Source organism: Artemia franciscana, chromosome 11 (genome assembly GCF_032884065.1).
Source record: "Artemia franciscana chromosome 11, ASM3288406v1, whole genome shotgun sequence".
NCBI classification, from domain to species: domain Eukaryota; kingdom Metazoa; phylum Arthropoda; class Branchiopoda; order Anostraca; family Artemiidae; genus Artemia; species Artemia franciscana.
This window is the reverse complement of record NC_088873.1, coordinates 16,732,500-16,755,571: the sequence shown is the minus strand read 5'-3', so window position 1 is coordinate 16,755,571 and position 23,072 is coordinate 16,732,500. Positions and strand designations below refer to the sequence as shown.

The 23,072-nt window shown below is 36.4% G+C and overlaps 1 protein-coding gene across 2 annotated transcripts in view; it reads right to left on the bottom strand.

The window, feature by feature from the left end:
* LOC136032894 (uncharacterized) overlaps positions 1-19,739 on the bottom strand; it is a 32,962-nt gene extending 13,223 nt beyond the window's left edge. Inside the window, exons 1-2 of one of the 2 annotated variants that reach the window (XM_065713330.1) lie at positions 19,660-19,739; positions 6,827-6,869 (exon numbers count right to left, since the gene is read on the bottom strand). In XM_065713330.1, coding sequence (XP_065569402.1) covers positions 6,827-6,863 — 37 coding nt within the window. In that variant the 5' untranslated portion in view covers positions 6,864-6,869; positions 19,660-19,739. Of the gene's footprint in view, positions 1-6,826; positions 6,870-19,624 lie in introns of both variants that reach the window. The other variant, XM_065713329.1, reaches the window with a different exon arrangement.
* Between the last annotated feature and the right edge of the window lie 3,333 nt (positions 19,740-23,072).

Below are 23,072 nucleotides of genomic sequence, written 5' to 3'. Positions count from 1 at the left end.
TAAAAGCTTTAGCGTAAAGAGCGAGGCATTGCGGAGGGGACAAACCATTTTATATACGGAGTAATTTCTGTTCGTTTTAAGTTTTAATGTCGCTCCTTACTTTCATCTAAAAAAAATTAGTTTTTTTTATTTAATCAACTTAAATGGTACGGATGAAACACACTTTAAAAAATAACACGTAAAAATAATGGTTTGGATCAAGCAAACTTCTTAATTTATTCTATCTTTCAATAACGGCAGTAGGAGGATCTGCAGCTCCATATTTTGCAGTTACTCTGGAATTTATGGTTCATAAAGGGACATTAAGAAGATACTGAAAATATTATACTAATTATAATAATAATAAGAATAGAGAGCTCTTATATCTGCCTTCGATATGATAGACTATAAGGGAGATAACAACAGAACATGTGATATAACAAAAAAAGTACAAATGTGCGCTAGAAAAAAAAAAAAAAAAAAAAACTTCAAGCGACAACTTACTGCCAACATCGAGCCTGTAGGTACAGCGGGACTATTGGGGAAAATGCGGAACAAGAGCCGAACGAGTCGATTTAAGATTTGAGGTGCAATTGGAAGGTACAAATAAGTAATACTAATATAAGTGGTACAAACTTGATTACCGAGCCAAACAGAAGTGGTGGATTGCTGTTGATAATGGAGGTCAAATACATGTATTTCACTTTTATTCTCGCTAAATGAAAAACCTATCTTACGATACGCATTTGCCAGTGGAGAACAAATTTACCCCAAGTAGAAAAACGATGTTCTAGGACTCAGAATACCATAAGCATAATTTAGTAGCGTAATATCTATTCCACAAAACACACAACTCTGTAATACAATCTGCTGTGACTCAACAGTTTTATTATTATACAAAGCAGGGAGCAAATAGCTCCCTGCCAAAAACCTTTATAAAGAGGAATCAATACTGGAGGCCTAAAACACCCGAGAAAATTTATCTGCGCTTTTACCTTACGATACAGATCTCTAAGCGTCATTAGAGTAGATCTAGGCAGACTATGCTGACGAGCACTTAAATGGATTTGCACGTGTAAGTCGAGATTAAAATTTCTCCGCAAGAAAGACAGTGTACATATCTCTACTTACGCTTGTTTTAAAGCCAAACTGACTATCGGAAACGGAATACAAACTATTTACATTATTTATTATAAGGAACTCCATTAGTTTACACAATGCCAGGGCGGCAGTAAAAAAAACAATAAAAGGTATACTACTCTGGCTCTTCAACTTTTTCAGGACTGTGGTAACTATGCTACTACTACTAATAACAACAACAAATCACTGCAGCATCAAGCCACCCGAGGTCAACACAGCTGCATATGCTCCTCCTCCATCCCAATCTATTCAATGTCTACCTCTTTATTATCCCCATAGAAGTTACCATTTCCCTTAAATCTTTTTTCACGACATCACCCCACCCGATTTAGGGACGGCATGTTTTTCGTTCGGCCCTAGACGGTTGGCCAACAATCTGTCATCCTTCATCTACAGAACGTTTCATAGTTATCTCATCCTTTCTCTTATTATAGTTGTGGAAAACGTGATAGAACCATATTTTTCGTAGAGCTTACTGTTTGAGATATGGTCAGTCAGTCGGGTATCCAAAACAATCCCCGTAGCGGCTGGTCCGGAGTCAAAAACACAGATTCAAACTGGGAGAACCAATCAGCTTCACTTGGAAGCTTAGCATCGGAAGGCCATATGATTTCTTATGATATCTGCCTCCACAGGAAACCGAAAGTGGAATTGGAACGGGTCAATTCACAATTTTTGTCGGGTATGTTAGCATGATGTTTAGACAGGCACAAGGCAAAATGGCATTTAGTATGAGGTCAGACTTCATCCATTGGGCCGTTACAAGGCTTTTCAAACTTTCCACAAGGAATGCCAGAGCAACATGGCATACCGATCAGCCACTTATTAAGTGTTTTCAGACCAACCAGGGACTTAAGATCCAACACGAAATTTTCTAATCAGAGCAGCCTTTTTTCACAACGATGGATTACGTGAATCAGCTTACTTGTATTAGATCAGGGGAATCCAGAAGAACCTGCTTCTTTGACATTGGTAATGACGGACTTCTTGTAGTAGCTGAAATATTACTTTCATCTAGACAAGAATATCATCACAGACTGACTGAAACAAACTAGCACCTGTTTGATCCCACTCAGATCTACAAAACCACTTTTTTCCTTGACATGGGCATGGACAGGACCCCAAAATTTGTATGCGTTGATAATTGGAGAATTGTCAGATATGTAAAGGTCAATCATTACTTTAGTGATTGCTTCAGTAGTTGTTTGTGTAGAAATCAAGAAAAAGTCTAGACAAGAGGTCAAGCCTGAGTTTTGAATGCAAGTGAAATCGATATCACTTTTCAGATATGGTGCTTAAGATTATTACAAGAAAAAAGAAGTATTGGAGCTCTGGGATAGATTGACCGTTAAGATTTCCACTTAGAATTATGCTGTAACCAGAACTAACAGCACTGGAGATGATCTTAGCAAATTTACTACAAGCCATACTGAATTTCCTGTCAGACTTTTGATTATTATAGTCAGTTGGCAAGTAAACAGAACACACAATTGTGCAATCAATCTCCACAGCAACGAAATTGTCCGTGGAGGCATTGACTATAGGTATGAGGTCAGTTCTTACTAAAGATAAAATACCACCAGATGGACAGCGTCTTCCACTACCAACCGCTGGAAATGTGAAAAGTTTATTTCAACCATTCAGATTAAGCAAACCAAGCCCCTCTTTAGGGAGAAAATATTCTTGTCAAAAGGTAATATCACTACTACGAATAACTCTACTAGAAGAGACCAATTTGTAGAAGGTTGCCATAAATGTTCCAAGAAAGAATTCAAACCATAGAATCCGTCATTTATCAAGCAAAGCCTGCAGGACTGGACACTTAAACGCATATGAAGGGTGGTCAGCTACGCCACATAGGCTACATTTCATAGCGTTCTTACACGGAGTGTTTTTAGCTTTCAGATGATCGCTGGAACACTGTCTGCATTTGGGAGCATTTTTACACATCTTGGAGGCATGACCATATTGCTGGAAATTATAGCATTGCGACGGCAGGAGCTTGAACTCACTTATAGGTAGGCACCCATTAATACCCATAATTTCATTGCCTTTTGGTCATCTAGTAAGAGGTCAAGAATTAATACAACAATTTCTACATGGATTCTAGTAATGGTCTTTTATATTTTTCTTCGTTTTATACATTCACTTCTATAGTATTTACTTCAATAATTTGGCAAGTTACTGTTTTCACACTCTCATTGATTTGTTCAATTCTTCTCCTGTTTTGTAAAATAACAATCCATCTAAGTTGTTTTTTTTTGAAACACTCTAAGTTCAAACACAAGTAATATACAAGTCATGCACACAGAACTCCAGTACTACTTAAGTACATTTATTTCCCTGTTCTTAATGCTTGATACTTAAATACTAGTATAAACTTAGAAGCTTTTAGCCAAGGTACTTACAGTAGTAGAATAGAATAGATTTTATTTGCCTAAATAACACAAAGCTAATACAAGCAAACCAAATACGAGCGCGTAGTTAACACTTAAGCATAAATTCATCATAGCACTGAATATGGCAAGGAAAATGGGACATAATTTGAATGGTTTTAGCAAGTCAACTATTGGAAGGACTCAGCTAATTTTTTTCAGAATTTATTATGTACTTAAATATTACTGCAGCTGTATGCACAGCTAGTATGAGAGGAAAAATAAATTGCTCAGGAGGACGTATCTTAGCTTCATTTTTTTACGAGAATGTTAAAATGGTGTTTTATTCTTCAACCAAAAGATGCGGATTCAAAGACTACTTTGAATGAACACGCAGAACAATAAAATGTAAGTTCTTAAGCCGAATTGGCCAGACATGACAATAAACAATCAAGAGAGATAAAACTCTACAAAAAGAAAACTTTAAACGAGACGACGGCCAGTAGAATTAAAAGACTAAAACAACGCGGATATTTCGCCTGTATAAAACAAGGCGTCTTCAGCACAAGATAGAAAATTAAAAGAAAACTAATCTAAAAACCAATAAAAACCACTACCAAATATAATAAATACAATTGTCGCTACTTATCCACGTAGGGAAAAGCAGCTATGCGAGTTACTTCGATGAGAATCAAAGAGCAACTGAGGAAAAATTTATGCAAATTGAAACTTAGTTAATTATTCTGTTGCGAAATAATCCTCTTGTAAGCTAACATTGAAGCAACTCTTTTTGGTCTAGTGGGTAATCTTGTCCCCTGGTGATTTTGTAAAATTTTAATTACCCCATCGACTATTGGTTCATTTTTTAAAAGTATATCATAAATTGGGTCAATATTTAAATTCCCTGTGTCTCTATTTATTGAAATATTAGCAAATATATGTTTTTTAATTTCTATAGCCTCCCTCGCCCACTGAGAAAAACCTCTATCATTAGGAATAGCTGTAGCCTCATCAAACTGTATAAAATGTTCAGGATAAAAGAATGTGTGTTCAGCTAGAGCCGAAACAAAAGTTTCGGGAGGCTTTCTTAGTTGTAGAGTTTTTTTCTATTGAGTTGCGATGCTCAATAAATCTTTCAGTAAATTGTTGGTGAGTTCTACCAATATAAAACTTTCCACAGGAACAAGGAATTTTATATACCCCACTAACTAAATATCCCCGGGTTAAATCCTTCCCAGAATTAAAAAAAATTACCAAATGGTCTCACTGATTGGAAACAAGTATCAATGTTATTTTTACCCAAAATTCTTTTAAGCATCTCCTCCAAAGTAGGTACATAAGGTAAAGAAATGAAACGTTTCGGTAGGTTTAATTCTGTGCACTGTGAAACCCCCATAACCCTATTGTTGTGTTTAATGCGTCTATTTTTTATTATTTTATCAATGAATTTAATCGGGTAGCTATTACAAAATAAAATATCTCTCAAATATAACAATTCAGAATCTAAAAACTCCCGGGAACAAATTCTGAAAGCTCTATCCGCCAGTGCAACCACAACCCCTCGTTTCACTGAGATAGGTGGCAAGAGTGAAAGTTCAAATACCTATCACTGTGGGTAGGCTTTCTATAAACTGAAAAAAGTAAATGGAACTCACTTTTGATCAATAAGATATCCAGAAAAGGTAGTTTATCACTTTCTTCAAGCTCCACAGTAAATTTTACGTTTTTGTCAAAATTATTTAAATGTTTATGGAAAAGGTCTAAAGACTCTAAACCGTGTTTCCAAATGCAGACCACATCATCCATGAATCTGCCCCAGAAACAAGGAGAGAGCCTAAAACTGTGTATGGCGGAGGTTTCAATAGATTCCATGAAGAGATTTGCCAACAAAAGGGAGAGAGATGCCCCCAAAGCCAAACCAAACACCTGTTTATAAAATTCACCTCTAAAACCAAAATAAAGAGAATGTTTATTTGCAAGAATAACATTTTAGATTAATTTGTACAGGGAATTTAAATATTGACCCAATTTATGATATTCTTTTAAAAAATGAACCAATAGTCGATGGGGGAATTAAAATTTTACACAATCACCAGGGGACAAGATTACCCACTAGACAAAAAGAGTTTCTTCAATGTTAGCTTACAAGAGGATTATTTCGCAACAGAATAATTAACTAAGTTTCAATTTGCATAAATGTTTTCCTCAGTTGCTCTTTGATTCTCATTGAAGTAACTCGCATAGCTGCTTTTCCCTACGTGGATAAGTAGCGACAATTGTATTTATTATATTTGGTGGTGGTTTTTATTGGTTTTTAGATTAGTTTTCTTTTAATTTTCTATCTTGTGCTGAAGGCGCCTTGTTTTATACAGGCGAAATATCCGCGTTTTTTTAGTCTTTTAATCTACTGGCCGTCGTCTCCTTTGAAGTTTTCTTTTTGTAGAGTTTTATCTCTCTTGATTGTTTATTATAAAATGTAAGCATGTGGCAAACGTGACGTTCCAAGAGAAGTTCAGTTTTGTTACATAAGATAACGCGCTGCGAATTATGTTAACCCCTTTCAGCTACATTTTTTCACTGGACTATCAGCTGTTTTTTTTTTTCAATTTTCCTAACTTTTTTCGAAAAGATTTATTTTTCTCATCGAAAAAGCTAATACAAGTCAGCCCTTCTCCTTGGCTGCCATTTGAATACAGAAAATCATACAAAACAATGGTGGCCTTGTTAAGGGAGTAAAAAAGAGTTGGCGTCCTGTGTATTATATCTGATAGTGGAGAGCATTAGATGAAACTTAAGCTCTATATAAAAAAAAATATAAGCAGTTATATCAGCTATTTAGTTGCCAACTGAACAGTCCTACTTTCAAATGCATCAAAAATGAACCTGATTAGCCCAATTTTGCAAATTCATAGTGAAATTCCATAAAAACAAGGGCTTTAAATTATCAGAAAAAATGCTCGTCTTTCAAAACTAAAAACTTCTTAGATACCAATTTGATTGTCATTCCCCTTCTTTACAGGTCAATGAGTCTTTTGGAGGATAGTAAACTGTAATATTGTATGTGTATTTCACGATGAATAAATCTTATCTTATTAAAATCAAGCTAAAATATAATTGACAAGCTTTCCACAATTGAGAATATTAAATATTAAAAATTCTGAGAATTTCTTGCTGTATAGGATTGGAACACCATGATCAAAACAAGCATTACATCTTTTTTTGCGGCTTTTCTGTAGTTGAAATAAGCGATTTAGAAATTAAGACATTAATGTAATGGGATCTTAGTTTTTTCTTATGATCCTGAGATTTCAAATACTTTACAAAAAACTTACCCCATGATCTTCTGACAGAATTTCCAGCAAAACTCATTTCATCCTAAAATACAAAATAATTATACTTAATCAAAGGTAAGCCTAATTAGTCAATGGGAGACAAACATGTCATATGCATATGACATATATCAAAATAAAAAAGTAAAAGAACTTGTTTCTTTCAAAACGAATTAACAGACTTGCTGAAAAAAGGAAGGGTGGGGGATTAGAAACCTGAAAAAAATGAGCTAAAATTACCAAATTTCCTTGGGCTTAGGATCACGAAAGAGAATTACAAGAAACACATTCATAAAACTTGGTTTCCTCCACCATAGATACACAAAGACAGGTAGAAATTCGGAAACTACAAAAAAGTGGATCAAAATGTTCAAGTTTTCCCTAACATGATATTCTGAAAGGTTTTCGAAAGATAATTTCTACTGGTTCTCTTGTGTGCAAGTATACATTCCATCACATACAGGGAGACTCTGGCTACTATTATATCATGGAAAATTAATAATTTGAAGCAAAAACATTGCTTGAGACAATCTCCACCTCTAATGCTTTAAATCAGATCAATATCTGTCACTTTTCATTGAAAATTGTCCAATGTCCTACTCTAGTTTCCCTGAAAAACAATAACAAATCTTAACATATTATCAACATTATTTGAGATAGAATGCAAGCAGGAAGAGGCAAGATTCAAGCATACAAAAGAACAAAATACTGTTTGAAAATACTCCCTTCCTGGGAAAATTCTATCAGCCTTAGAGGAATGGATAATGGCTTCTCTAGCCCTCTTGAAATGATAAAATTATGATTTTAATAGTCTTGCAAAGATTTTTATCGTAGGCATGGATAACATTCCGCATAGGGTGCCAGAGTCACTAGAAGTATGTTTGCAATTTATATATTGTCATGGTTGCACAAAAAATCTGGGTTCATATTTTGTGCAGAAATGTTGAAAGATCTGATAATTATGTTTTTGAAGTTTCCGTTATCTCCAAAGCCAAAAGGGCAGTGGTCACAGATTATGTAAATTACCCCTTGTTCGAAAATAGGTTTTAGCAGACAAAGTGCCTATGCTTGGTCTTGGTTATCCAATCAGCTAGGCCAGTTTGCAAGGCTAAGATTCCTGGAATTTCCTAAAATTATGCATAGGAAATAACACATGTATGAAAGTAAATAAAAACATTTTATGTGATCAAAGTTTTTAAATCATCTGCAATAATATTTGTAATGACGGGCGGGGTGGGAGGAGTTGAAACTTTCAGGAAGTATTGGTGGGGTGGGGTCATGTGGAGCTTCAGTTTGGACTTGAAGGAGTGGGTAGAAGTAAACTAAAAGACTTCAAATGCACCCTATATCGCACTTGAAATATCATATCAGCAATATCTTGGCATTGACTTGGGTGATGAGTGCAATGTCCAGGTATTTTTAGAGAAAGGAAGGAGGAGGATTGGGCAATTGGGCTTTGAATCTTGTGCAGGGGGAGAAGAAAGGAGATAAACGAGTTTTGTTTCTTATTCATTAAAATGTTTTCACCTATAAAATAAAACGTAACTTGTAATCTACAGACAGATAAGAAGCAATAAAAATTAAGACATTATGCATTGCAAGATTATCAAACAGGCATGTCTTCAATATCACAGGAACACCTTGGGGTAGTCAAACATTCAAACTTTCAAGGATTGTTGAGGAATGGGTATGCGGACCTTAAACTATGACTTGGTGAGAGGGTAAGTTAAGGTTATCTGAGCTATACATCTAGGTTATCAAAATTCTAGATCTGTACATCTTGGGAACAGCTCGGAAGATGATGTTGAAACTTTCAGGTAGTGTAGGAGATGAAAAGCAGAGGGGTAAGGAGGAGTTTCAAAATGTTTTGTCTCCAATCAACCTAGCCACTTTCGCAGTACAAAGCATTATGGGACTTGGATAAATACTGTGTTGACTTTAATGGATTCTTGCTACTCATAATTGAGTAGCAAGGTAAAAAAAAAGCACTACGTGGTGCCAGCTTATCAAAATAGTGTATCTGCAATATCTTGGGAATGGCTTGAGAGATCAAGCTGAAACTTTCAGATAATCTCTTATTTGGGGTCTGGGGGTGCATATGAACTGCAAATTTTAACTTGAGGGAGCAGGCAAACATAAGTTAAATATATCAACACAAATTTGGCGAAAGTTTTTGCACTTTAAGCCCTTTTGGTAATTGGGAGATCAAGTTGACACTTTTTGAGATTTTTTTTTTGGGAAAGTGGGCATAAGAACTGCAAATTTTAACTCGAGATAAAAGGCAGATAAAGGCCTGCTGCCTTAAAGAAGCATATTAACCAAACTTATCAAAAGTTTTGGCACTTTATGCCCCTCTGGTAATTGAACTATTGATTGTAAGGCAGCAATGCACATCGAAAGATGCTTGTTTACCAAGAGGGTCAGGTTGCAATTTTCAAGAAGTGTTGAAGGATCAAGATAATCTCACATTTTGACTTAGAGGAGTGGTAGATATAATATAATGATACTATGTATACCCAGGCTATCAAAATAGCATAATATTCCCAAAATATCTCGGGAGTAGCATGATTGATGCAGTTCAAACTTTCAGGTAGTGTAGAGGGGACCTCATATTTTATTTCAGGAGAAAAGGTAGAGCATTTCTACTTGCAGCAGGACCATCTATTTTTCTACCTCACCTGGCAGATATTACACAGGACCTTTTTTTAACAGTAAGCTCTCCAGATTCATGGCAGCTGAGTTTGCACAGTCACACCAGTGACTCCAAGCCAAAGAATTGGAGACACCAGAACTCAAACCCCACCCAAAAGGACATAGGATTGCATGCCCAGCATGTCACCCATTCAGACAAGTTGGAGTGATAGAGGAAAGTACTAGAAATCCTATGTCTCCAATCTCCCAAAATGTTTTTAGCTATAGGCCCCTACGTGAATTAGAATTTACTCACAAATAAACCAAAATAATGAGTAGAACAATCAGTGGGAAAGCAAATCAAAATACACTGGGTGGTACAATGTTATCAAAATAGAGTATCAACAATATCCTGAGAATGCCTTGGAGCATAAAGTTTAAGCCTTAAGGAGTGTTAGGAGGGCCAATCAGATCTCAATTTTAACTTGAGGGAAGTGGAAGGGTTAACTTAAACATGTTTCCTCTGTTACACATCAATATCTTTGTACTACAACCATTTATGGAAACTATAATACATCCATAGATAAGACGTAAGGTAGATCAAAATATACTAAGTGTTTTCAGATGATAAGAAAACTATCTGCAATATCCTGGGATTATTTGTTGGGATCAGATTGGAACATTCAGGAAGTGCAAGGATCAAATTTTAGCATGGGAGAAGGGGGCAGAGGGTGATGGCCTTAAGTTTTGGTCTCCAATGTGTTTAAATTTGCTACTACTATGAGCCTCTTTTGGATTAGAACTTATTCCTGATGAATTGGCAATATAGACCAAATGAAACCATTAATTAATCAATTAATTTATTCAAACCGGGAGAAAGCGATAGGCTTGTTGTTGTTGTTGTTGTTTGGGGTTTGACGCGTTCGACCAATAGGTCATATGCGTTCGTATCACTCAGTTGTTCTGTGCCTTCTATGATCACTGGCTTGCTTGGGTGTCACTTAGTCATTATTCACTGAGCCAGAACAGTATCGCTTGACTGCTAATGGAGGGGGGTTATTTGCCTGCAGCAACTGCCTAAGTTGAAAAACGGGAATCAAAATACTGCAACTATACATTGTCAAACATCAATTAAAATACATGTACAACACAATAATAAAAAGTAATACAAATTTTACACATTATAACCAATAACAATACAACCAAATGTCAATAAAATATACCTAAAATGATAAATGGGGCAATTCTAAAAATCCTATTGAACAGGTAATAATAATTTAAAAAAAAAAAAAAAATATAGGGAATGAACCAAACCAGTAGTCTTAACAAATCTGCCTAATAGGTTTGTGCTTAGTTTTTTAGCCCAAGGAGGAGACGTGTGATGTCCCAGAACAGAACGCATTGTGAATGCACTAAATGCTTTCTCACAGCAATTTCTTAGTACTTCTCTCTCTTTTTCGTATTTTCTACAGTTAAAGATGATGTGGCGTATATCTTCATACACTCCACAAGTGTCACAGTTGGGGGATGGAGCCATTTTCCACTGGAATAGTGTTGATTTGTCTTTGCATGGCCACATCTAAGACGAAATAGGCAGGTAGAAAGGATGCGTGAAGTGAGGTACATTTCTTTTGAAGGCTGCTTATAATCATAAAGATCGAGGAGCTGAGTATGAGAAGAATGGAGCCACGCCTCTTCTTCTTTAAAAATTTTTGAGCTAATTGAAGAAAGAAGTTCAGGACCAGTGATAGGGGTTTGGGTGATCAGGCCTAGTTGGGAGGCTTGTTTTGCAGCCTGATCTGCTAGTTCGTTTCCTGTTATACCACAGTGTGCTGGAACCCATATGAATAGAACAGATATACCCTTTTTTGCAAGTTGAGTAACCAAATTTTCAATCTCAATGGCAACATTTCTTGCTTGGTGTTGCTGGTGTGAGAGGTAATCCAGAGCTGAAAGTGAATCAGAGCAGACAATATACTTCTGGTGTTTGCTCTCTGTTTGGCTTGATATGGCTTGAAGTGAAAACTTAATTGCCATAAGCTCTGCAGAGAAAATTGTCAGGTTAGGGGGTAAACGGTATGAAAGAGACAGGCTCTGGGAGGGTATAACTACTGCACAACTGCATTTTGTTACTGTCTTTGAGGCATCTGTATAAATTTGAATGTATTCCTCATATTCTGCCAGCTTTCCCAGGAATATGATTTTCATCAGTGCTTGGGGGAGGCCCTCCTTTTTTTATGGTGATCTTAGGAATAATCAATTCCTTAATTCCCTTGGAGGCACTAGACAAATCATCATCCAAATTGACAGTCAGCCTGCCATTCTCTATGAACTCTTCCATGCCCGGAAGGCAAAGGAATCTCTGGAAAGAAGACATCTCTGTTGGTTTAAAGCGGACGTCAGGATTGTGGTGGCTAATAATTTCTTTGCAGATAATATGGTTCCTGAGTCTTATTTTCTTAGCAAAATATCTTGCAAGGAGGTATTTTCTTCTGGAGTGAAGGGACTGGATCCCTGCTTCACAATACATAGCTACAATAGGAGTAGATTTTAGGCCACCAAGGGCCCTTCTTAAGATTGCATGAAGTGTAGTGTCAAGTTTCTTCAGGAGACATTTCTTAGCTGATCCGTATATAAATGATCCATAGTCTATCTTGGATATCACCACTGACTTGACAATAGTTGAGGCAAAGGCTGTGGGGGCACCTCTTCTTCCAAGGCAGAGAGCATTAATGAGATTCTGTCTTTGTTTGAGACTACCAATCAGCTCATCCAGATGGGGTTTCCATGTCATTTTATGGTCAAATATAACTCCCAGAAAGCGTGCATGTTCTGCAACTACAATCTCTTGTCCATTCAGTTTCACCTGTGGTTTGAAAGCAGCCAGGTTATGCATTTTGTGGAACAACACACTAACTGACTTATGGGTTGAGAAAACCATATTATTACTATTTGCCCAAATTGATAGTGTATCTACCGCTTTTTGGGAGGCTGACTGTAAGCATAAAGGGTCTCTCCCCACAACTGCAACAGCAATATCATCAGCATACAGAAAAAGCTCTGCTCCAAGGACATTTTCCAGGCTTATATCATGGCAATACACCGAGAGAGAGATAGGCTTGTTGCAATACAAATACAAGAAATGACAACTGAACAGCAACACTGAAAACACAAAAAAAAAAATAATAATGGCAGTTGCTGCAGGCAAATAACCCCCCTCCATTAGCAAGTCAAGCGATACTGTTCTGGATCAGTGAATAATGACTAAGTGACACCCAAGCAAGCTAGTGATCATAGAAGGCACAGAACAACTGAGTGATACGAACGCATATGACCTATTGGTCGAACGCGTGAAACCCCAAACAACAACAACAACAAAAATAATAAAATAAAAAAAAAATATTCTTTAGTAAAAACAACTATACAACTAACTATATTACAGAAACTGTTTTTCATAAAACTCAGTTTCAACAAGAGCAATCTTAAATGTTTGCACCATCTGTGCACAAACTATGGTATCGGTTAAACTATTCAAAGTTTTGTTGCACAGTTAATAAAGCTACATTGACCTATTTTCTTGTTTATTTGTGGCTGGTACAGTTTATATAAGTTTTGTAAAGTGGTCCAGCCCAATCCAGATCATCAACACTGTTCATAAAACAGAAAATTATTGATCAGGTCAATCATGTCCTGTCGAAACTGAAGGGAAGGAAGTCTCAAACATTGCAGTCAACGTTGATATGGTAAATGACTCAAATATGGCACAAACTTTGATGCCCAATGTTGAACCTTCTCAATTTGCTGCAAGTCATGTTTCCATGTCGGATACCCCACAGAGGAACAATATTCTACCACCAAGTATACTATTATCTTGTACAGAGTCATATAAGTTTGAAGGTTAAATTTCCTGAAACTCGTCTTAATTTGAAGCAGACCAAATTTAGCATTCTGCAAAATTATTGACACATGCTTGTGAAACTTCAATTGGTTATCAAAGTGAATACCTAAATACCTTACTGAATCCGCAGATGAAACAGGTGTCTCACCAAGAAAATAATGACAAGTCAACCTTTTCGAATAGTAATGAAGTATGAAACATTATTGATGGTTTACAAACATGGAGTTAAAATTACACCTATCATTTAGGGCACTATGGTCCTCTTGAATAATGGCAATGTCTACTGAAAGGTGATATTTTATACAGTTTTACAACATTTGTAAACATTTTGACAGTGGAGTGACAAATTACTTCAGGCATATCATTGACAAACAAACAAAATAACCATAGGCCCAAAAAACTGCCTCACAGCACACCAATCAAGATTGGGCTCTCACTTGAAAGTGCACAACTGACTATAACTTGCTGGGAACAGCCTGATAAGTAATCTGTAATCCATACTAAAGTTCTACTGCCTAGCTCATATTTTTCACCTTTTCCAAGCACCAAACTAGCTGAAATTTTGTCAAACACTTCACTGAAGTCAACATAAAAGCAATCAAACTTTAAACCAAAATCAGCCATATTTCGGAAATCTTTTATAGCTTCTAGCAATTGTGTATTGCATGACCTGTTTTCTTCTGAAACCATGTTGTGGCAGATGCCATGATTTATTTTGCTCAAAGTAATCCTGTATCCAATATTCAATAATCTTTTCAAGAGCAGATAAAGTTCACTTTATCTGATTTGGTACAATGGGGTGGACTGCATGCTTGAACATCATTCAGATTTACAAAAATTGTCAAAAACACTTGGTTAAACACACCAGCCTTTTTCTGATCATCACTCATTAATTCACTAGTACCTGGGTCATCAAGAATGCACAAATTGGGTTGAGGAATCAGCCTTGTTTCTATTAATGTACTTCCAAAACTTCTTTGGACACCCTTAATGTTAGTAATGATTGATGATTTGAATAATTCCTGGTTAATGTGTAGCAATCAAGTGGTATGATTTGAGCACTTTCATACACACACCACAAGTCTTCGTTTTTTTTCAAACATATACCGTCCTGGCCGAGTGGGTTGGTGCGCTGGATTCAGGATCCTTCGTCTGAGAGGACGCGGGTTCGAATCCCAGTGTACCCAATTATTTAGTTTGGGATGGGAGTCAGTGACGTGACTCTGTAAGCTTAGCCAGAGTTGACCCAGCTCTAAATGGGTACCTGGAGAAATCTGGGGAAGGTAAACAGGAAGGGTGTGCAAAAGCACAGTACGGTTGCCCCCCCCCCCCCATTGCACTTCCTGGCTGAAGGGCCAAGAAACGGAGATCAGCACCGCTGGTAGGGACTGTAAAGTCTAATGCTGTATCCTTTTTTTTATACTGTCTCCATTGTTTATTTTTGTCACTAATAGCATCAGGTACAAATTTTGGCAGTCATCTTCCTTTAACTGTACCTTCTTTTATGTAATAACATGGGATAAACTTATTAAATGCTTCTTTTATATCATCTTGGACAAACTCAAAAGCAACATTTACATCTGCATTACTAGACTGAAGCTCCTCAACAATAGAAATGGAATGGATAAAGTCTTGAATTTCATTCAACCACTGCACTTACATTCATTGATAGATACATAGCTACATGGTCACTTTTACATAGAGGTGGCAGCACCTTAAGGTGTACTATGACCTTAGTAAATGCAAGGTACTGCACTTAGGGCACAGCAACCCCCACCATCCCTAACATATAGGGTGTGATTGCTTGGAAGCAGTTGCTGAGTAGAGAGACTTAGGTGTCATTGTGGACAAGGATTTAAAATTCCACAGCCACACTCAGGCTCAGGTTGCAAAAGCTAATCGAGCTCTTGGACTCATTAAGTGCTCTTTTGTAACCAGAAAGTCATGTGTGGTTACAAAACTTTATAAATCCCTTGTCTGTCCCCACCTTGAGTTTGGCCTTTCCCCAGAATGAAATGGACACAAGAGCTCTTCAAAGTGTCCAAAGGAGAGCAACCAAACTGGTCTGAGGCTTAAGTAATGCCCTTACCAGGATCGCCTAAGGTCTCTGAGACTTCCAACCCTCACGTATTGAAGATATAGAGGAGATGTGATCATGGCACGCCAAATTTTCAAATCCAGTCACCTGAACCAGATCTTCACCCCTCCCTCACTAACCACTCAAGAGGTCACAGTCTGAAGCTTCACCTGCCTGGATGTTGGAGAAGGGAACGGCGTGGCTTCGCTTCCATTCGGGTGGCCCCCCTCTGGAATAGCCTATCCAAGTCTACCATCCAAGCTGATACTCCCCACTCCTTCAAGGCTGGAGTCAACAGGAACTGGGAGAGGGCTGAGTGGAGGCTAGACTGGGAAGCTAAGCCAACATAATTACATCACTCACCACCAGCAAGAACCAACAGGAAGATCTAACACCTTATCTTGCAGGCAAATGAGATTTAAGGTAAGGTAATGTCATCTGGAGATTTTGTGATCACAAAGTCCAGTACATGGGGAGTAAAATCACTTCTGAGTCTTGTAGGATCAGCAACATGCTGGTATAAAAACTATCCTGTAAGGTTTGCACAAATTTAAATGCGGAACTCTGGTCTGTCCCTGATGAAGCTTGGGATGACCAGTCAATATTGGGTACATTGAAGTCACCAAGAACAAGAATATTTGAGGAAACAGGTGAAAGGTATAATAGATAACTCAGCAGGCAATTGTCATTTCACATATTAAATATGTTTCTAGATGGGCTTTGATATATGCCCAAAATCCTCACATTTTGGGATACCCTTAGCAAATTAACTTCCACACTAATTACTTAACTAATTTACTACTAAATGAAATATCAATTTCTGCATATTTCAATTCTGACAAAAACAAAATATTGTAACCACTCAGTTGACAGAAATGTGCCTCAGGATCAAAGCAGTACATTGGAAGCATCTCAATCATGATAACTATATCAGGTTTCTGTGAATTTACCAAAGAATACAGTTCATCAAGTTTGTTTGAAAGTATGTCTGCATTTGCATACAACATGGAAGAATTGATTATTCATATGCTAGTTAAATTTAGGTAGGCATGGGCCTGTTATCTATGAGATCTTCTAAGCCCTAAAAATAGGGAAATTGTCATACTTGACAATATCCTCCCCAAGAATGGCAAACATCTTTCTTAGTGGTTTCTCAGAAGTACACATTCTAATAAAATAAAATAGTACCATTAGAATCTATATTTAATGCTCTCTTCAATAATCACATTCATATTTCTGACAAATCATCCCAACCCTCCTGATAGTCCCTAATATATCTCTAAATAATATATTTCTCTATTGTTTTGCTTCTCTTGGTGTCTTGCATTTATTTGCAAACAGGCACCTTGCTGCATTTTTGACATGTCAAAAGCATTAGGTCTTTCTGACTGCAAAAGAATTTAAGATCTATTTGGTTAAAATGTTATTTAGAAATGAAGCTAACAACCTTAGCTTAATCCATTTGAGAGATCAGCTAATAGCTAATAATGGATGAAAGGTGATAATTTGATTAGATTAAACATGTTGCATAGTATAAATTAAAAATTTTATTGTTTTAGCATTTTCTTTTAGTTTTGTAAACAGTATATTCCTATAACTGGAATGATCAAGGAAGTAAGGTGCATTGTCACAAAGCAAATATGACAATTGGGAAAATATAATGTAAGGAAAGTAATAACACTAGTTTTATTTTGTTGAAATGTTTCTTTCTGCAGAGCCACTAATATAGACTGTTACCTAGGCTACATAGAGCATAATTTGGAAAGTAGATTCATTCCTGGAATTTTATTCCTTTAGAATAACTAGCCTACTTTTCAAGACAGCCAAAAGCCCCTAAACTGAATTACCCTTGTGTTCACTGTAAATCTATTTCTGAAAGTTTAATATTTATAGCACAAAGTTTGTGCAAGTTCAATAGAGGATAGTGCCTTTTGGAGAGGGATAGGGTAAGATAAATACTTGCAAACACCTTTCAGAGGCTTATTTTAGACTTGTAGAAGATTCCTGACAGTTTGATATACCTAAATCAATAACTTTCCAAGGTAGTGAAAAGCCTTACATCTAAAACTTCATATTTAACAAGAAAGAAAAATAAATGAAAAATCTAATGGTGAATTATGTATTTTTCAATGCATTATGTACCCAAGACTTGCTTTTCTAATTTTTGTTGTATCACAGCTGATTCAATTTACAGATACACAGGTTGAAACAACAGAGACACATTCTGAAAATATATAGGAAATATATTTGCATGTCATGGGGATTGGGGGTAAAGTATAGGAGTGCTGCATGCAAAACGTGTTAGCTATGAACATTTGGTAAATATTGAACATACCATTAGATGCCATTTTTTATGCTCTTTCTGAATATAATAATTGCTTTTCTTACAAATTTAATTTTAAGCCCTTTTAGGACCCTTTAAAAAGAATAATGTCATTATATGTTTTTTAGATATAAAAATGGGTTGTAACATTTGTTTCAAACTTACAATTTGAGGTAATTGTAAATCCATTTTGCAGAAGTTTTATAATTCATAAACATTGATTTGTTACTGTAAGTTGAATCAGGCTAAAACACTCAAAAAAATTTCTATGTTTTCTTCAGATTCTGTTAGGCTACTTTAAAACTGTTGTTTCACCTATATGTCAAAAAATATCAAAGCTGATGGCACATGGAAAAATGGAGAAATTATTTTGAGTTCTTAGCCTATCAACTTCATTGTGATAAATCAATGCATGCAGATTGTATAACCTTAACAAAATGGATTGCATAATGAAATAGTAAGTTTGACCCTTTTAATACCAAAACCTAGAAAGAAATTATCATTTTGAAGGTTTCAAAATAGGCTTGAATTTGCAAGAAAAGTAATTATTATATTGAGAGAGAATATAAGAAATAGCATCTAGTGGTATGTTCACCTTATTTGTAGGTCAATAATACAAACTGTACAATATTTACCAATTATTCTGGATAGGCTATGATGACATAAACATTGCTTTCTTAACATGTTTCTTTCTCTCTAGGTAGCTAGCTTTCTAGGGAAACACTCTGCCCTGTACTATGCTCAGTTCCATTTTAGTGGTTAACCCTCTAATCTTAGGAGGGAATGCAACAAATTTGTAAAACTATGGTAAAATTCAAGTTGAGTGACTTCTTGCTATCTCAGAAAGGGGTTAGTTTAGGAAAATGAAACTTTCAGGGATGGGTCTACAGGCTAAAGTATGTCCCAGGAAGGTATTTTGAAGTACCTACCTCTACTCCTTCTCCCTCTAGAAGACCCTGACCTTTGATGACCTTCAAAAATATGTGTGTTATAAAAGTGAAACCTTGCAAAATAGATCTTCTGCTTGAATGAAGTACAACAAAATTGTTTTCAGCTTCACAACTTTGCCCAATCCCAATTTATAAGGTTTTAAAGATATGCAAATACATTTCCTAAATTTTGAAAAAAAAAAACATTGATATGACTCAGAATTCTACTCAAATAACAAGAATTGCATTTTCAGAACTAAAGGCAGAGAAAAAACAACTGGTAACCAAAAATTAAGGTAAAATGTCGTTTTGTCAAAATTTCAATAGGTAAACCTGTCACATATGTGACAGGTTAATTTCAGTGCTCTCTAGAGGAAGAAGGAGTGGAGGTGGATACTTTAAAATACCTTACTGGGGCATACTTTAGCTTGTAGACCCATACCTGAAAGTTTTATTTTCCTAACCTAACCCCTTTTTCAGATAGCAAGAAGTCACTCAACTAGAATTTTACCAAAACTACTTTAGAAAATTCTAGAACACTTACTTATATAGGCTTATTCCTAAGTGATTCATATTCACTTTAATTTACCCAGTTCATCACCCCAATGTTTAAGCATACACTCTGAATTAGCCAATAAACTGCATTCTATGGGAATTTCCTATAGGCTTTGTAGGCTATGTGTTTTCTTAAATTAATTTAAGAGCAAACAAGCAACACCAATATCATTTAAGCAATGGAATAATTCATGGGGAAATATAACATAGGTTATGTATTTGCAATGGGAGAAGGATAAAGTAAACCGGAATTCTTTTAATAATAGCCTAAGCTAAAACAAGCAAGTATTTTTAAAGTAGGCTAGTTTACAAAATTTTCTAGTTCCCTTCTGAGGGGAGGGAATCACTAAATCTATGTTCCTACAAAACTTTCAGTTTGATCTTTTACATTTCCGAGAACCCAATATTCATATGAGGTAGGACCTGAGCTGTATGTTTCAATTCGATAGATTTTCTTTTTTCTTAGCATTTCTCCATGCTATGGAAATTTAAATAGCTTGCCTGTTTTTCTTTAATGGAGACTTCACGTTAACCTCAAACACTGGAAGATATTCGGGGCTAATCACGGGCAGTTTTTTGTGTCACCCGAAAAAACAGAAGAACCCCCAATCATTTTGAAAACAGAATAGGAACCATGGGCACCCATAAGGGGAAAGGGAGCAGAAGAGGACTCGAGCCCCCTTGGCTGGATGGTGCTGTCTTATATTTCTATATTTTTGTTTTGAGTTTTCTATGATACGACTTTGGAAGTGACGATTAGACCAGGTGTCCCCCTCTAAATTTCCGCTTATGGGTTCCCATAATTGAAATATAAACAGGTAATAGAGGAGAAAAATAATCTCTTTTGTTACTAATATTCCTTAATTTAGTAATGATGCCTGATATATTTTGCTCTGTTAAGAAAGCGAACATGTCAAAAAGAGTAGTGATAACTCCAAATGTTCTTTATTAATGTCAATTTCAGTGTCTTCTGTGATTAGTAAAATATTCGAGCGTGTTTTAGCGCCTTATTTGATTAGTAAATGCGTGATTAGAGATCAAAAGCTTGGTTTCCAGACTTACCGTTGTCGCGCATCCGCACTCCGACTCATAAGAAAAATATTACGCCATTTTGATTATATTCCTACCCCACTTTACATGTGTAGCATAGATATCGCAGCCGCTTTCTACTCGGATCTACTCAATTTTTACTTGCACTAATTGGGTCCTGTGTTGATATTGGTATTGTTCGTGCTGCACAGGATTTGGTATTTACATTCGTTGATCCAGGCTGTTTTGGGGCAGGTTTGTCTGGACGGGCAACTGTCTAATAGATAAGATTTATTGCAAAAACCTACGGGTCATATAAATACAGAATACATTCTACAGACAAAGCAAAGGAGCAAAATACAACTTTAGATATTAAGAATCAAAAAAGAAAAAGAAAAAAAAAACAACAACAAAAGACAAAAAGGAAGCATGCCAAGGTCCAACATATTAACCAACAAACACAAATAATCATAAAATTAAAAACCTAAAGACAAGCTATCCCCTCAAACATAATGCCCTATGTTTAATCCCTAGACAAAGAAACTTACAAGTTGCTCACATGCATTCCTCTCAGTCATCCACTCAATTAACCAGCATTCACTCCCAAACACTCACCCAAAACATTTATTCCGCAATTCAGACAGCTCTTCACACTTGGATACAAAATGAAATAAGTTTTCGTTCACACATCCACACATAGGGCGAAAATAGGGGCCAGCCACCAGCCTAAACATTCCCAAAAATGTCTTTCTCTCACCTAAATCCAAACTATCCCCTCTTACCGACAACAAATTCTTCAAATCCTCTTTATTCAACCCAAATTAAAAATAAACCTTTTCCCCCATCAATCTTTTGCTTGGGAGTAAAACCTTAAAAACATAGATTGGTACCTATGAGCTTGTCACTCTTGGATTTCTTGGTCATTTAGGGTTCGCTGGACTTCCTTCCATAACGACACGCTTTCACCCATCGGGTCTTTTCCTTCATCCCACACCTCCGAAATACCACAAAGGTCCAGTATTTTCTTCACCTGACATGGCCATGAATCATGTCTACCGTTCTTCAAGATCTCCAAATAAGCAGACTTAAGAAGCCGAACTTTAGGTATCCTATTTATTTTCTCCTAGAATTTCACCATTCTAACCAATCTAATACTCCTTAAGGTGAAAATATGATATTAAATGATGCCGATAAGCCAAGGTTTACGTCAGGCTCGGTATTCAGCCCAGTTATTTTCAACTGCAGCATATATTCAGTGACGAGAAACATAACTGCGAGTCTTTCACTTGAAGGCATTGATGTGGCTTTTATTATATGTACAGAAGACCTCCTACTTTTGAGCACATCTTTATTAGATTTGCAAGAGAAATTCTCTCAAACTATTAAGCTATATAATAGTATCGGCCTAGAGGTAAACCCTACAAAAACGGAGTTGCTTGTGTACTCTAATCTTGAGAAGCAACTAAGTAATTGTATTCTTATACCATTGGGAGAAGTTATACATCGTAGTAACTCGTTGAGATACCTAGGAGCTGAATACGGCTGCGATTCATGTATGATATGCAGATTTATTTACCAAAATGTTTACGGAAATGTGTGCTCCAGGTATGGAAAAGCAGTTGCACAGAAGAATGTTGTAAATCGTCGTAATCTGAGCAGCTGATTGAATGCTCTTGTAGCACCTCATCTTTTGTACATTTCCCATTTTTGGGAAATGCTCACTATCAAAGAAAGACATTAAACGCGCACCAGCTATTATAAGTTGGCTAAGTACTGCTTAGTTTGCCGTCTTGGCACTCAAATTCTGAACTTAGCCGAATATATCAAATAGTCCGTGGTAACGAACTGTAGTATGGAGCGATCCGGCTCAATAGTAAACGAAACTCTAAAAACGCAATTTTGATACTAATAGATGCATCAAAACAATTGGATTTATATGCTGATTTTGAACATATAAGTTTCATAAAATTTAGTCTTACTCATCAAAAGTTACGCGCTTGAGAAAATTTGCCTTATTTTGGAAAACAGGGGGAAACACCCCATAAAAGTCATAGAATCTTAACGAAAATCACACCATCGCATTCAGCATATCAGAGAACCCAACAGTAGAAGTTTCAAGCTCTTATCTACAAAAATGTGGAACATCATATTTTTTGCCAGAAGACCGATCACGGGTGCGTGTTTGTTTTTTTCTTCGGAGGGGTGATCGTATCGACCAAGTAGTCCTAGAATGTCGCGAGAGGGCCAAAAACTAAAATATGTTTTCGAATTCGGCGCTTTGTATATCGAGGGCTTCTAGCAGAGACCGAATTTGATAAGGTTAATCACAAAACAATGGATTTGCTAAAAGGACTTTTAGAAAGCTAACCCCAAATCTAATGATCAATATGAAGATTATCGAAAAAAGGGAAACTGTAAGAGGTGGTAAAGCAAATTATATTTTTGTTTCAGAGTATTATAGCGGGCTATAGCCACAAAAGTAAACATTCTTGCACTAATATAACTGTTTCCCGGCAGCAAAAAAAGAGAACCCTCATACCTTCGTTGGAGAGCATTGTAAAAGATCTTTTTTATGACGCTGCAATGATATTCTAATTTCTTATTTTGATACAAGGTTCATTCAAAATAAGCAATGCCTATATGAGATTGAGATACTAATGGCAAAAACTGCAAGGCAGTGGCGATTCAACGCCTAGACAGGCGAGCAGATGCCCCCCCCCCGTTTTTCTCCCTTATGACATTAAATTTTGTTATATAAAAGGCATACCTTTGGTATATGTCGCCCTCCTCCCCAGACTAAATGGTCT